At 54.3% G+C, this 16,587-nt stretch overlaps 1 protein-coding gene across 1 annotated transcript in view; it reads right to left on the reverse strand.

The window, feature by feature from the left end:
* Positions 1–16,587, reverse strand: part of PPP6R2 (protein phosphatase 6 regulatory subunit 2) — a 55,799-nt gene that overhangs the window by 17,383 nt on the left and 21,829 nt on the right. Inside the window, 14 exon segments of the mRNA XM_088166016.1 lie at positions 83–180; positions 488–568; positions 840–925; positions 1,730–1,845; positions 3,559–3,623; positions 4,433–4,678; positions 5,281–5,433; positions 6,000–6,126; positions 7,340–7,453; positions 10,640–10,752; positions 11,575–11,640; positions 12,299–12,436; positions 13,290–13,476; positions 15,738–15,983. Of these exon segments, the coding sequence (XP_088022142.1) occupies positions 83–180; positions 488–568; positions 840–925; positions 1,730–1,845; positions 3,559–3,623; positions 4,433–4,678; positions 5,281–5,433; positions 6,000–6,126; positions 7,340–7,453; positions 10,640–10,752; positions 11,575–11,640; positions 12,299–12,436; positions 13,290–13,476; positions 15,738–15,964 (1,817 nt within the window). The 5' untranslated portion in view covers positions 15,965–15,983.

The raw sequence follows: 16,587 nt of genomic DNA on the forward strand, positions 1-16,587 counted from the left end.
GGGAGGATGGGATGCAAAGAGGCTGAAATGCCAGAGACCCCCAGACTCACTTGGTGCCGTCCCCAAACACCCCCAGACTCACTTGATGTTGTCATCCTGGTCTGCAAACTCCTCGTCGTTGAAGCCAAACTGATCCACGAAATTTGCTGTCATCTGCTGGATCTGGTACTCGGAGAAGGCCTGGGAAGGATCCCAAAATATCCATCATGAGGGTGTCCAGGGACAGCCCAGAAACAGCCAGTGGAGCTCCTCCAGGGAAGCCTTACAGTCCCAGGGATTGTGTGGAACCCTCACTGCTCCCCTTCCCAGAGCAGGGTCACAGAGCTCTGGGATTCCCTCCCCAGCACCTCCTGTGCTGCTCCCAGGCCATGAACTGCTCTGGGAAAGGCCAAAGGAGCTGAGCACACAAATTGGGAGCAGGGCTCAGGAAGCTGCTCCACACCAGCAGCAGTGAGCTCCCAGGAACACCGGGGATGTTCCCACTCACCTGCTGGAGGGTGAGCTCGTTGGGAAAAGCACTTTCAATGTCCTCATCCTCGCTGGACGAGTGCAGGTGGTGGGTGCTCACCTGGGAATGCACAAACCAGTCAGGGAACCAGGGAGAGCTGGAAAAGCTCCAGTGCTTCAGTTCCACCAAAACCCAAACTCCTGCCCAGGCAGGAATCCCAGCTCAGCACCAGGGATCAGCTCTGCTGAAGGACTGCTATGGAACATGTTTATGGAAATGCTTTCCACTCTGCCTTGAAGCGTTCTTCAGCAAAACAAGGCAAATGAGAAAACCAGGAATGTCCCTTTTTCCTGTCAGGGGGAGCCCAGCAGCACTGGAGTGACCAACTCACCAAATCCACCGTGTTCCTCCTGTTCGTCTCCGTCAGCGTCTCCTCCACAAAACTCTCCCACCTGCCCCTGCAGTCCTCAGGCAGCTCTGGAAGGACAGGGACACACAGACCGTGGGATTTGGGTGCTCTGAGCCAGCTGAACTCCCTGGGGATTCACCTGGGAGCAACCCTGAGCAGGCCTCCAGCTGTGCTTGGGTCTTCCTTTTCCTCCTGGGGACTGGGGGGCCCTTCCCTCCCTTCCCTCCCAGCCCAGCACAACAGCACAGCTGGGAGCCCAAAGGTGAGCAGAACTTGAGGGCTCAGCAAAGGAAATGGAGAAGTAATAAAAGGAGGAAAAAGCAGAAGATTGTGACCCCAGATTGTCACTGCCTGGCTGTGCCCCCTCCCAGTCGGGCAGGGGCTGAGCAGTGGGGATGGAAAATGTGGAGAATGGAAAATCTTCCTTCCTCCCACCCAAACCCATGGGACAAAACCAGTTCTCCGAGGGGATCCAGTGAGGGCAGGCTGGACAGAGCCTGGCAATGGGAATATCCCTGATGAGCACATCTGGGGACATTTAACCTCTTTCCTCAGAGAGCTGTCATGGAATCATGGAATGTTTTGGGTGGGAAGGGACCTCAATGCCCATCCAGTGCCACCCCTGCCATGGCACTCCCACTGTATAATTAACTGTACATTAACGTCCCTGTGTGAAAACCAAGAGCAGCCAGATGGGGTCTCACCATACTGTAAATGATGTGGGATTTCCCTGGAAACCCTTTCCAGTGGGAAAGGATCTTGAGGAAACACCTGCAGTGAGTCCTCCCAGGGTTATTTTTCCCTGGAGAGCAGCGAGGGGGAGCTGAAGGAGGAGGAAGAGGAGGAGGCTGAGGAGGAGGAGCAGGCAGTACCTTTGATGAAGTCACTGATCTGGGCCTGCATGGGCCCCTTCTCCATGTTGTGCACCACGGCGTTGGCGATGCGGGTCAGGTGCCCCATGTTCCCTCTCCTCCTGCCACCCTCTGCCCTGGAACAGAGAGCAGCCACTACCACGGAGCCAGGACACCCTGGAGAGGGCATGGGGCACCCTGGAGAGGGCATGGGGCACCCACGGAGCCAGGACACCCTGGAGGGCATGGGGCACCCATGGAACTGGGATGGGACACCCATGGAGCCAGGATGGGACATCCACAGATTTGGTACACCCACAGAACTGGGATACCCACAGAGCCAGGACAGAGCCCTGGGAATGGCCATGGCATTCCTACCCCAATGGCCACAGAATTCCTGCCCCAATGGCCACAGAATTCCAGCCCCAATGGCCACAGATATTCCTGCCCCAATGGCCACAGATATTCCAGCCCCAAAGGCCACAGAATTCCAGCCCCACACATCCCAGGGTTCCCTGCAGAACCCCAGCAGGGATCAGCCCTGCTCTGGCAGGATGGGATGAGCTCCCCCTCAGCACAGGGACTTTCCCTCATTTTGGGATCTGTTTTGGGATCCCTCCTCCTGCTCAGGTAACGAGGGTGGGGCCCCAAACAAGGAGCTAAGCATGGAAAAGGTGCAGGAATAAATAATGTGATGGCAATTGCCAGGGAAGGGGACTCCCAGAGGTCAGGATGTGCAGCACAGAGCTGCAGGCTGGGCCCGGGGCTGCTCACAACATTCCCATGCCCCCATGGATTCCCCCGGGGTAAAACCAGACCCCACCACGGAGCCTGAGCACCCCCAAATTCCCCCCTGGGGCCCCCTCACTGCTTCCCTTCCTGGAGAGGGAAGCTGTGCTCAAAACCAGCTCAGGGAATCCTGGAATTTGGGTGGGAAGGGACCCCAGAGCCCCCAGCCCAGCCTTGCAGGGATCAGGGCAGCCCACTGAGAGCAGCCAAGGAGCTTCCTGGAAACCCCCAGAGGAGATTCCTCTCCTCAAATCTCTGTTTTTTTCCTTCCATTCTGAGTCTTTCCAGTGTGGTGGTGACTGGAACTGTCTGGCAGGAAACAGGGATGAGCTCTGGCTCCTTTCTGGTTTCAGCAGGAAAACTCCCAAGCAGCACCCAGGGATATTTTTGGTCCTACAGAGCTGGGCAAGGAAATGCCCAGCAAAATTCCTTATGTGGACAAGGGCATGTAAAAAGGACCAAAAACACAAAAAACCCAAACCAAACCAACAGAAAAAAATGTAATCCAGACCTCAAGCCACCAATGATGGCCTAAACAATTCCAGTGGGGCTCCAAGGCCCTTGGAAGCCACCAGGAGCTCAAAATAGAAAGGGAGGACCAAGCACTGAGCTGGACACAGAAACTGAATCCTCCTGAATATTTCCACTTTCATGTTTTAGCTCTTTTAAAATATTTAGATCTTATCAGCCCAGTCAGCACAAAATCCAAGGGATTTAGAAAGCTAAAATAAGAAATCCAGGGCATAAATGCTTGGCCACCCCAACTTCCAACAGTTTTCTACTCCAGGGGGAATAAAATTGTGCATTTAAACAACAAAAAAAAATGGAAAAAGTGAATATTCCATGGGATTCCCTGAGAAAGCAGGAAAGCAGCAGCCTGAGTGTTTGGGATGGGATGTTGGAAACATCCATAAAACCCATCATGCCTTCAAATCCCAAATCCTAAATCAAATTTGGGAATTTGGCTTGTCAGCATGCAAACCCCCCCAGCTCCAAATCCCAGCCAAAACCATTAAACTGGAAATTCTCCAAGAATATTGCCAGGGCCAGCAGCTCCTTACTGGATTTTGTCATTGGCTTCCCAGGCATCCAATATCCTCTGCACCAGGCAGCACTTCTGGAACAGCTGCAGGAAAAGGAGAATATTCAGGATTTCCCAGAGAACTCTGTGGATCCCCCTGTTCCTTCCCTTGCTCCTCCTCAGGAATTAAAAATTTAAAAATTGGCATTTTCCAGCCACCCCACTGAGCCCTGGCCACTAACAGCTGGAATGTTCTTGGTTAGCTTTTCTGGCCAAAATTACTTTTTTTTAATGTAAAAAATTGGAATTTTAATAAAAATGGGGATAATTTTAATAATAAATAGGGAAAATTTTGATAAATACCAAGGGATTCACAGGGCCATTAAATGAGGGCAGTTTTAGTGGGATGCTGCAAATAAAGGCACAAAAGCTCCACGAGAACCACTACAAATGATAATGAATAATTATAGAGCCCACTAAAAATAGACAAAAATAAATAAGAATAAAAGCCACTACAAATTATAATAAATAATAATAAAACCCACTAAAATAGAAAATTAATCATAAAATATAAAAATAATAAAAGCCCACTAAAATAGATGCTAAATCATAAAATATAAAAATATTAAAAGTCCACTAATAATAGATAGTAAATAAAACCCTAATAAATAAAAAATAAATTTTAAAATAAATAGAAATTATAATACATAATAACAAACCCACTACAAATTCTAATGAATAACAATAAACTCCACTAAAATAGACATAAATAATAAAGCCCACTAAAAACTGATAATAAATAATAAAAAAATCATTTTAGAAACGCAATAAATGCTATAACAAACCCCACTGGAAGTGAGGTATAAAATGGAACAGTGCTGGGAGCAGCCCCCCCCTCCATGCCCGGCTCTCACGTGGGTGACCATGACGCTCTGGGTGGCTCCTGCCGGGGGCTCCGGGGGCTCCGGGGGTCCCGAGGCTTCGGGGGGTCCCGGGGGTCCCGGGGGCTCCAGGGTCCCGCTCGCAGCCGCCTCCTCTTTGGTGCCCTGCTCGGCCGGGCTGCCCTTGCCCTCGTGCACCGAGTGCGACAGGATGGCTGCTATGGACAGCTCCACTTGGAAATGCAGGAAGTTATTCCACGTGTACTTAAAAAACAAATCCTGCAGGGAAAGGAGACACGCCGAGCTCAGTCGGGGTGGATTCCCCGCGTTTAACCATCGGTGCTATCAGGGATCTTTAACCCAAGCCATGCCAGGACCCTGCGACTCTGGGATATTGAATTGTTGCCCGAGTTGTGCTTGCTCAGCAATTCCACTCCAACAGTTTTCCTGTTACCCGACACCCACTGCTGGCTGGGCTCTGCATTCCCAATTTCTGGGAAATCAGGAATATTCCCAATGGATGGAGCACTTGGGAATCCTCTCACACACACACACACACGGAATAAAACAACTCTGCTGGGGCAGAGTTAATGAATGAGTGAATGCATCCTAGGAAAAAAGGGAGCTAAATCTTTGCTGAGGATGGAATGAATTGTCCCAATTCCAGCCTCAGGGACCCTGGGAGAGAATTCGTGTCTCAGCACTGCAGGAGCTCTCACACACACACACACACACGGAGCACAGACTGTCCCACAGGACTGGCACGGAACTGAGGGCGTGAGGCCCAGCCCGAAGCCCCGAGCAGTCACAGGAGGTCACAGAAGAGCAGCGGGGGAGAGAAGCGCCCAGAGCGGGCACAGGGGCAGCCGCCGGCTACTCACGAGTAACAGGTCCATGGTGCCGAGCCTGCAGAGCTCCCCGTTGATGCTGGGGGTGTTGGTGTGCAGCAGGGCGGCGATCAGGCGGGAGCCGTGCAGCCGCGCGTTGCCCAGCGGCTCCTCCAGCACCCCCAGCGTGGTCAGGATCGCCGCTTTCTGCGGGACACGGGCGCCGCTCAGGCAGGGACAGCGCTGCCCACGAGCAGGGCTGTGCCCGCCGTGCCCGGGGGGACACGGGGCCCCGGCAGCGCTGGGAGCCCCGCTCTGAACACAGCCCAGAGCCACCGCACGGGTCCCCGTGTCGCCTCCCGCCCTGCAGGGCCTGCACTGCGTGATCCCCAACTAGCCCAGCTGTCCTGGATTCGGGCTTTTAACAGAACCCTCTCATTTCAGGAATGTTCTCAGCAGGGAAACCTAAATCACCTTCCCAAGAGGATGGTTCTGGGACCACTGTGAAATCTGACTTCCAAATCAGATTAAATATTAAATATCAGATTAAAATCCCACCTACCCACTGAAAGTTTCTTCCTCTCCATCCCTTCCCATCTCCAGTCATCCCCCAGCCCCAAAGATTTCCCTGAACCCTCAGATGACCCTCAAGACTCCTGCAGATCCTGCAGCATCCCTCACATCCACATCCCTGTTACAGAATGTGTGTGGATGTCCCTGTCCCTCCCTTGGCTGTGTGTCCCCAGAGCTGTGTCCCCAGAGCTTGGCTGTACCTTGGGTGGGTGCAGCAGCAGCTGGTGGAAGTCCTTGAGGCGGGGCTCGATGCCGTGTAAGATGCTGCTGTTGACAGTGTAAGACCTCTCGAATCCCTGAGTGTACGAGTCCATCAGGCCTTCCACTCTGGGGGAATACCAGGATTCACTCAGGATTCACTCAGGATTCACTCAGGAGTCACTCAGGAGTCACCCACAATTCCCTCTTCCCCTTCTGAACATCCTAGGGTCCTCAAGATCCCTCCTAGCCCAATCCATCCTGGGATTCTTGGAATTTATGACATTACACCACTGCCCAGCTCAGTGTTTCATCAGCAATTCCATCAAACCATTTTCCTTCTCCACTTCCCACATTCCACCTTCCTTCTCCTGCCCCAGTATGCAGAGGTGGAGATTTTGTTAAAGAGCATCCAGTCACACTGGCCACATCAATGGTTTTCTCTTTGAAAACGAGGATGAAAAATAAAAATGTTCAGCTCCTGAACACATTCCCATACCTGCATGATATTGATTCTATCGTATTAATTATTTCCATTATTTATTATACTGTATTAGTTACAGTGTATATATATGTATTATACTGGTATCATCTCCAAGGTGCTGCTCACACAGCCAAACCTGTGCTGGGCTCAGGGAGAGCTGACCAGAAACAACCTCCCAGCAGAGCTGGCAAACCACATTCCCAAAGCACTTCCAAACTCCCAAACACTTCCAAAGGAAACAGCTCAGCAAGAGTTACCTAATGAATGTTTGTTCCTCCCACTGTCCCAGCTGCTCCAGCCCCAATGTCCAGCCTGGCCTTGGGCACTGCCAGGGATCCAGGGGCAGCCACAGCTGCTCTGGCAATTCCAGCCCAGCCAGCAATTCCCAATTCCCCAGATCCCATCTAGAAGTCCCCTCTGGCAGCCAGGAGCCATTCCCTGTGTGCTGGCACTGCCCATCCCCTGGTGCCCCATGGATCCATTCCCCGTGTGCTGATCAGTGCCCAACTGATCCCACTGATCCCACTGGTCCCTCTGATCCCCCTGATCCCCCTGATCCCACTGATCCCCTGATCCCCTGATCCCCCTGATCCCACTGATCCCACTGATCCCACTGGTCCCTCTGATCCCACTGATCCCCCTGATCCCACTGATCCCCTGATCCCCTGATCCCCCTGATCCCACTGATCCCACTGATCCCCCTGGTCCCTCTGATCCCACTGATCCCCCTGATCCCCCTGGTCCCTCTGATCCCCTGATCCCACTGATCCCCTGATCCCGCTGACCCTACTGATCCCTCTGATCCCCCTGATCCCTCTGATCCCATCGATCCCCCTGGTCCCTCTGGTCCCGGCTCACCCCGAGCGCCGCGTTTCCAGCAGTGTCAGGAGCACCTGGGTTCCGTTCACGATGCAGGTCTCGCTCTGCTCCCCGTCGAACATGTTCCTGAGGAGCTGCTCCACACACTCCTGCCTGGGGACACAGGGGTCACTGCCACGGGGAGCCCAGCAAGGCACAGGAACATCCCATCCCATCCCATCCCATCCCATCCCATCCCATCCCATCCCATCCCATCCCATCCCATCCCATTATCCCATCCCATCCCATCCCATCCCATCCCATCCCATCCCATCCCATCCCATCCCATTATCCCATCCCATCCCATCCCATCCTATCCCATCCCATTATCCCATCCCATCCCATCCCATCCCATCCCATTATCCCATCCCATTATCCCATCCCATCCCATCATCCCATCCCATCCCATCCCATCCCATCCCATCCCATTATCCCATTATCCCATTATCCCATCCCATCCCATTATCCCATCCCATCCCATCCCATCATCCCATCCCATCCCATTATCCCATTATCCCATTATCCCATTATCCCATCCCATCCCATTATCCCATCCCATCCCATCCCATCATCCCATCCCATCCCATCCCATCCCATCCCATTATCCCATCCCATCCCATCCCATCATCCCATCCCATCATCCCATCCCATCCCATCCCATCCCATCCCAATCCCATCCCCATCCCATCCCATCCCATCCCATCCCATCCCATCCCATCCCATCCCATCCCAATCCCATCCCCATCCCATCCCATCCCATCCCATCCCATCCCATCCCATCCCAATCCCATCCCCATCCCCATCCCATCCCATCCCATCCCATTATCCCATCCCATCCCATCCCGCTCTTCCCACTGCTCTGTGCCACCACCAAGGAATGACAGCCAGGAGGAAGAGGAGGCTGAGGCCAGCCCTGCTCCCCAGCCCTGCTCCCCACCACATCCCAGCCCCATGCCTCAAGGACAGCTCCCCAAAATCCAGCCCTTGGGAAGTCCCTGCCCTGCCTTCCCCAGTCCTGCCAAACCCAGCATCCCTGCAGTTCACAGCCCAATCCTGGCTGTTTGTTAGTTCCAAAAAGTCTCCTTTCCATGGGTGTAAATAAAATATGAGACAAAAATGTAAAAACAGCTGAATAATTCATGAGGGACGATTATTTGAATAAGGAGCATCTAAATAGCCTCTGTCAGCAGAGCAGGGCAGGCAGAGGCAGGAAAAGGAGTCAACTTTCTGAAATGAGCCAAATTCCCTTTATTGCACCCAGCCTGCACCTGGATTTGGGGCCCTTTCCCTGATCCCACCTCCTTGATGCTGATCATTCACTCCTGACTCAGGGATGATAAAAGTTATCCAAAACCCAAAAGGTCACTGTAATGCTGGGAAAATTAGCCAGGAAGGGTAATGAGCTTTGTGACCTTCACCAGAATGGGAAGAGGAGCAAGAGAATCCCTTTGCCCAAAATGTTCCTTTATTTTGAGCAGGAATTCTGAAGATGGTTCCTGGAAGTGCAGGGTCCCACATCCCTCTCCAAAACTACCAAGAAAGCCTAAAATTACCAGAAAAGTCTGGAAGTGCCCCATCTTCCACAGCCATGGCCCCTCCCACTGCAGGGAACCACAGCCCTCATTAAAGGTCTTGGGATTCCCAGGGGGAATGACTGAGCTGCAATCCCAGCTCCAAAATACTGAGGGGTCAGAACTGACACGGAGTCAGGGATGTGACCTCCAGTGCCTCCAGCTCCAGAGTCCAACTGCAACAGCACCTGGAGCTGCTCCAGGGCTGGAGCCCCTCAGTTCCCAGGGATCCAGGCTGGGAGAGCTGGGGGTGCTCACCGGGACAGGAGAAGGATCCAGGGAGAGCTCAGAGCCCCTGGCAGGGCCTGGAGGGGCTCCAGGAGAGCTGCACAGGGACTGGGGACAAGGAGGGACAGCACACAGGGAATGGCTCCCACTGCCAGAGGGATCTGGGGAATTGGGAATTGCTGGCTGGGCTGGAATTGCCAGAGCAGCTGTGGCTGCCCCTGGATCCCTGGCAGTGCCCAAGGCCAGGCTGGACATTGGGACAGTGGGAGGTGTCCCTGCCATGGCAGGGCTGGCACTGCAGGGCTCTGGGGTCCCTTCCCACCCAAACCATTCCCTGACTCCCTGATTTCCCAGATAATGTTCAGTGTGTACCAGAAATGTTCATTTTCCCAGTTTTGCTGCATTCCTGCTGTTGTTCCTTTGCTCTTTGCAATGAACATTCAATTATTTATGTCCTGTGTTTTTTGCTTCTTATCGTTGCTTTAAACCTAAAACCTCCAGGAGATTCTCCAGGAGACTGAAACTAAAAAAGGCTCTTTCAGGCCTGGAGGTGACATTTTGTCAGGAAAAGGCTGGAAGGAGCCATGGGAAGGACTGGGGCTCCCAATTCCCCTGGGATATTTCTGTCCACCCAGAGCTCTGAAGTCAGGTGGCATTGGGGATCTTTTCTCCTGATCCAGGGCTCTCAGTTCCCCCATGACTGTCCCAATTCCTGGGACAGGAGCAGGGACAGGTGTGTGCAGGTGGGAATGGGATGTGGATCACCCCAGCACTGGGAAGTCCCTGGGACCGTCCTGGGCTTGTCATGGAGCTCTGCTCCTGCCAGCACCTGCTGCTCTTCCATAAATTCTTCATTTCCCTCACTGCTCCTGCAGGAATGAGGCAGATCCAGCCTCTGTGCCATGGCCTGGCAGGATCCTGTGCTAGGGAAGCGTTGACTTTTCATGGATTACTGGAATAATTTGGGATAGAAGGGACCCCAGAGCCCCTGCAGTGCCAGCCCTGCCATGGCAGGGACACCTCCCACTGTCCCAATGTCCAGCCTGGCCTTGGGCACTGCCAGGGATCCAGGGGCAGCCACAGCTGCTCTGGCAATTCCAGCCCAGCCAGCAATTCCCAATTCCCCAGATCCCAGCCAGCCCTGCCCTCTGGCAGTGGGGGCCATTCCCTGTGTGCTGTCCCTCCATTCCAGCTCTGGATGAACAATCCCCCTCTGGCTTCCTCTGAGACCCCTTCAGACCCTGAAGGTGCTGTGAGGTCCCCACACAACCCTTCCTTCTCCAGGCTGAAATTCCTTGGGTTTGTGCCCCACCCTGGATCAGGCTGGGAGCTTTGAGCTCCCTGATCCCCCCTCCTGCTTCTGGATAGAGAGCCCCAAACCCCAAATCCTGAAGAGACTGCTCAGGGCTGCTCCAGCTCCAAAGGAACATCCCTGCTGTGTCTGCTCCCTGTGGAAGGATCCAGGAGCGCCCCCAGTGCTCCCAGTGCCCCCAGTACTCACGATTCCAGTGCTGTGAGAAGTGGATCCGGCTCTGGGACATCCTGGAGCTGAGTGCTCTGGTCTCTGCTCAGCCTGATGATGTCACACAGGGTCTGGGAAGCGTTGGATTGCCTCTGCAAACAGGGACAGGAGCAGTGTCAGGCTGGGAATGCTCTGGCTGGGATCAATCCCATTCCTGCTCCCCCTGGAGCTCCTCAGTGCTGGACACTCCTGGAGAAGCAGCACCAAAGCACTCAGGGGAGATTGGCCCAAACGAGACCAGCAAGGGCAGTTCAGGAGCCCAGGGATGAGGATTCCTGTTCCTCTCCTCAATCCTGCTACCCTGCACATAAACATTCCATCCTTCCTCCCACTGCCCAGCTTTACTGCTGGAGAAAACCCTTCACCATTTCATTCCTGGGGACTGAAAGGGCCAGGGGTGTTTGAGGAATTCATCCTCTGGGTCTGGCCATCAGTCAGAGGCTCTCTGGAGCTGCTGTAGCTCAGCACCTGCCCCAGCACAAACCCATGGCCATGTTCCCAGTCCTCCTCTCACAGCTTGCCTGGCATGAGCTGAGGGAGTTGGGCTCAGAGAACTGCATTTCTGGACTTTACAACTGAATTCCTACTCGGGCTAACAAGATGTGCAAATGGCACCAAGTGGCTGATTTTAAAGGATCTTCCAGAAGAGTAGGAACTCCTTAATCCCAAGGGAAGTCCCCACTGTCTGTAGGTTTGAGATGAACTGAAGCAGCAGAACCAAGAAACTTGGATTAAAATAAGTCAAAAGCAGATGAAACCACTCCAAAACCCCACATCTGGTGCTGAGCAGAGGTTGGGACATCCCAAGGCCATCTCCAGTGGCTCCTCCACAGGTCACCAGGACCAGGAAAACAGGAATCTGCAGGACCCTGCAGGAGCCAGCACCCCAAATCCCCAGCCCTGGTGCCACTCACATCCTCGTCCTGGCTCGAATGGATCAGCTCCACGAGTCTCTGGATAATCCTGGCTTCATTCAGCCACTGCAGGGAAAAGAGCAGGAGAGGAAATCCTCGCTGGATGTCCAGGAACTCAGAAGAGGAGGAGCTCTGGGGAGCTCTGCAGGAAGGGGAAGCCTTTCCTTCCCTCTCCTAATCCCTGGCCTGGAGGGGCTCCAGGAGAGCTGCACAGGGACTGGGGACAAGGAGGGACAGCACACAGGGAATGGCTCCCACTGCCAGAGGGCAGGGCTGGCTGGGATCTGGGGAATTGGGAATTGCTGGCTGGGCTGGAATTGCCAGAGCAGCTGTGGCTGCCCCTGGATCCCTGGCAGTGCCCAAGGCCAGGCTGGACATTGGGACAGTGGGAGGTGTCCCTGCCATGGCAGGGCTGGCACTGCAGGGGCCCTGGGGTCCCTTCTATCCCAAACCATTCCAGGATTCCTCGCTTCTCTGATTCCTTGACCACAGTAAGGAATTACACGAATTACTGTCCCAATCAATGCCTGAATTTCTGAACACTGGCCAGAACACAGATTCCCTTTCTCCAAGCTCTCCAGCTGGACTAAAGAGAGGCTGCTCCATGGACAAACGAGTGGCAGTCCCTTTGCTGCCAGCAGTGAGCCAGGCTGGGCTGTGGGTGTGTGCTGGCACAGAGGGGCCCCGTGTGTCCCTGGCAGGCAGGGCGGGGCTCGGGGCTCACATTGAGCACGTCCTGGCGCAGCGCCGTGGGCTCCACGCAGCTGATGAGGCGCAGCAGCAGGTCCATCATGGCTGAAGTGTCGATGTGCTTTAGCACCAGGCTCAGGAACTTGTCCTTTTTCCTCAGAAACGAGATCACCTGTGGAAACAGCAGCCTGCATCAGCTGCCAGTGGGACACACAACTTCCTTACAGCTCCCTCACAGCTCCCCTGAAAGTCCCTCACAAATCCCTCAAAACTGCCTCCCATCTCCTTCACAAATCCCCCACAAATCCCTCACGACTCCCTCACAGCTCCTCATAACTCCCCCACAAATGCCCCACAACTCTCTCACAGCTCCCCTACAAATCCCTCACAGCTCCCACACAGCTCCCTCACGATTCCCTCACAAATCCCCCACAATTCCACCACAGCTCCTGGAGCTTCTCCTTTGTGTCTCAGCCACCGACCTTGGGTTGGGAACTCTCCAGGGAACAAGGGAATAATTCTTATTCTAAGGCAACACCAAATCACATCTTTTCAGCCAACTTTTCTCCCCTCTGTGCCACACAGAAAGCCAAGGCCACGGAAAAAAGTGAAGCTGGAGAATTCTCCTTTCCTCTCAAGCTCCCTAGCAGGCAGCATTAAAACCCCAGTATTTATTGGGATGTGAATATTCCTGAGTCCCTGTTCAGCCCATGCCTCAGCACCCCTTCCAGAAGGATGGATTACGGATTGGGATGACTCTGATGATCCTCAAAAACGCCTTGGAATGAGAAGTGAAGCTTTCCCTGTGCCATGGGGATATCCTGGCTGTGGCAGACCCCAACCCAGAGCTCTGGGAAGAGTCAGTCCCCACCAGCATCTCCCTGACCGAGGAATTCCCAGAGCTCTCCAGAGACTCCCTTTCCCCTCTGACCTTTAACCCAGCTGCAGGAACACCAGGAGCCCCCAGCAGGGAACAGCAGCAGCAGTGCCAGGAGTTCCCTGGATGGGCACAGACCCAGCCCCACCTGCTCTGTTTTCCGTGCAATGAGGTTCCCGATGGTCTTGCTGAAGAAGCTGGCGAGGAGGGGGTTCAGGGGGGGCTCGTGGTCCAGGAAGTCGTAGAGGATGTTGAGCAGGGTCTCGTCCCCGCCCAGTTTGTCGTTGATCTGCGGCACGTCCGAGGTGAGCAGCTCGCAGGCGGTGTTGGGATACCTGCAGGGACACGGCCACCGTGAGCGGGGTCAGACGGGAACCCTGTGGACATCTGCCCTCTGCAAAGGTGTCACACAGTGCAGGGACTCCTGCCTGACCTGCCAGAGCAGCTGAGGCTGCCCCTGCATCCCTGGGATGTCCAAGGCCAGGCCGGACATTGGGGCTGGAGCAGCTGGGACAGTGGGAGGTGTCCCTGCCATGGCTGGGGTGGCACTGGGGGGGCCCTGGGGACCCTTCCCACCCAAACCATCCCTGACTGATTCCCGCTGGTGAGGACACATCTCCCACAGTGGGTTATTACTGATTTGTGGCCAAACCAGGATTCCACACCTGGATCCTTCCCAATCTCTGCAATTGGAGCTCTGCACTCCCCACAAGCCACTGAAACACTTCCAGGCCAGCAGGGAGCTTTAACCCTTTCCCTGCACCATTCCCTTCCCCTGCAGCCTCCTCCTGTCCCTGCAGTTCCAGCCCTGAAGGTTCCCAAAGCCCCTCAGGCCCCGCTGCTGCTGTCCCAGGCTTGGTGCTGCCCAGGAGCTGAGGCTGAGGGTGTCACTGTCACCCCCAGCCCTTCCAGCCCTCACAGCCCCAAGGGGACACCAGGACTCATTTCTCCTTCTCCTGGCTCATTCCATGCAAAAAGCATCCACAACTCCTGAAGATCTGCGTGTTTATCTCCCTGGGATACACATCCCATGGACAGGGGAGAAATGGGAGCTCTCCTGTCCCAGCAGGTCCTCAGAGCCCCAGCTCTGATCCAAGCCCTGTTCTGGCACCACATCCCAGCCCTGGAGGTTTCCAGGCTGCAGGGAACTCCAAGCCCTGCAAGCTGAGCTTCCCTCACCCCCGGGCTCAGCAGCTCATTGGCAGATCCAAGATTCACACTCTCCTTTCCTGCTCCAGCCTCCTTTCAGGTGTTTCATTCCACAAGTTCTGCTCGGATGGGGATTTATTGGGGATTTTTCCTCTTTGCAGTTTCCCCTCTGAACTTCATGAACCTCCATCCCACTGTTTCAGGGATAAAGCCCTTGGATGATCCCCTCTCCACACATCGTGAGCCCCACATCCTTCCCAAGTTATCAAGTTTCTCCCTGTTCCACTTGACAAACTTTCGTAACTTTCCTGAAGAGCCACAAGTGGGATTCCATCTGGATTTACACAGAGTGCATTCTTCCTGCTCGGCCTTTACTTATCCCAAAAGCTTCCCTGGTTTCTAATGAGCTCAAACCCTCCTTCCCCTCTCCACGGTTTGGAGACACCTCTGGGCCTGCTCTGCCCAGAACATTCCCAGCTCTCCCAGCCTGGCTCCAGAGCAGAGTTGCTGTGCCCCCAGGCTGGGGCAGCTCTGCACGTGGGTCCCAAATTCCCCTTTCAGAGCAGGATCCTTGCACAGCAGCCACAGGATATTCCAAGTTATCACCCCACATATTCCCAGGCATTCCCACCTGGGAACGGCCACCTCACACCATTATCAAATCCTACCCCAAACCAGACCTGAACAGGACATTTCTGTGGCTTTCCACCAACCCCAGCCCTGATCCATTCCCACCAGGAAAAACCTGCCCAGTTTTATTTATTTATAGTCAGATCAGTTTTTTATTTTTATATAAACTTCACAAAGGCAAACAAACTCCCCAAACCCAAATGTCAATATTTTTGAGTATACATTGGGTTAAAAATGCATAAACACAACTTTGGTGAGAAGCAAACCCCTGTGAGGAGCTCAGGTCTGAGCAGAGGCAGGGCCTGTCCGGAGCTGTGATCCCTGAAATCAGCAGGATGTGGACGTGCAGCACACTGAAAATATCCCAGATTTTATTCATTTTCCAGCTCACTTTGTTCTGTGGGATTGGAAACCCATTGAGTTCAGAGATTTCCACCTCTTGTGCTTCCCTTTCCTAAAAATCTGCTCAAGGGGCTTTGGATTTTGAGGGAACAGCAGGGTAAGATTTTTTTGGAGACATTATTTGAGATAGGATTTTCTTTTGGATGTTATTTGAGATGTGATTACTTGAGACAATACTTGAGCTATGTTTTTTTGGAGACATTACTTGAAACAGGATTTTTTTCTGGAGACCAACAAATGTTAAACCATTAAACCGAAGCAACAAGTGCTGACAATTCCATCCAACACTGGAACATGCTGAAAGCCTCCCTGCCCCCAGGAGGTGCAGCAGGGATGGGGCCCAGGTGCAGTGTGTGTTTGGAGCCCAGGATCCCTGGCTGGGATGGCCCAGGGGCAGCAGGGGCCCAATACCTACTTGAATCGGACCTTCTCGTCCATGTCCACGGGGGGCTCGTGGGTGATGAGGGTGACCAGCTGCTCCATGCACTGCTGCTGGCACAGGAAGTCCAGCAGGCGCCGGTTCTGGGCCTTGCATTCCTGCAGGACATCGTCCTCATCCATCAGCTCCTCCAGGGTCACATCCTCCTTGTCCAGCAGCTTGTCCACGTGTGACGTTGTGTTCAAATCGAACTTCCAGAACATGGTGGTGGGACACGACTGCCTGGGGAGGGAAGCACTGCTCAGTGCTCAGTGCTCAGTGCTCCCTGCTCCCTGCTCACTGTTCACTGTTCACTGCTCCCTGCTCCCTGCTCCCTGCTCACTGTTCACTGCTCCCTGCTCCCTGCTCCCTGCTCCCTGCTCACTGCTCCCTGCTCCCTGCTCCCTGCTCCCTGCTCACTGCTCCCTGCTCCCTGCTCCCTGCTCACTGTTCACTGCTCCCTGCTCACTGTTCACTGCTCCCTGCTCACTGTTCACTGCTCCCTGCTCCCTGCTCCCTGCTCCCTGCTCACTGTTCACTGCTCCCTGCTCCCTGCTCACTGTTCACTGCTCCCTGCTCACTGTTCACTGCTTACTGCTCCACAGCCACTGGGGCCAGCCCTGAGCTTGGACAGGAACCTCTGGCACCAGCAAACTCACCACCAACCATCCACCAACCACCCATCCACCACCAGCACCCATCCACCAGCACCCATCCACCAGCACCCATCCACCAGCACCCACACTTCCAGGCACGGGCACTCCACCCCTGCCCTGAGCCCTTCCAGTGCTTCCCAACCCTCCTGGGGAAGGAAATTCCCCAAAATCCACCCTGCCCTCCCCTGGCC

Source organism: Sturnus vulgaris, chromosome 5 (assembly GCF_052056855.1).
Source record: "Sturnus vulgaris isolate bStuVul1 chromosome 5, bStuVul1.hap1, whole genome shotgun sequence".
In the NCBI taxonomy this organism is placed as follows: Eukaryota; Metazoa; Chordata; class Aves; order Passeriformes; family Sturnidae; genus Sturnus; species Sturnus vulgaris.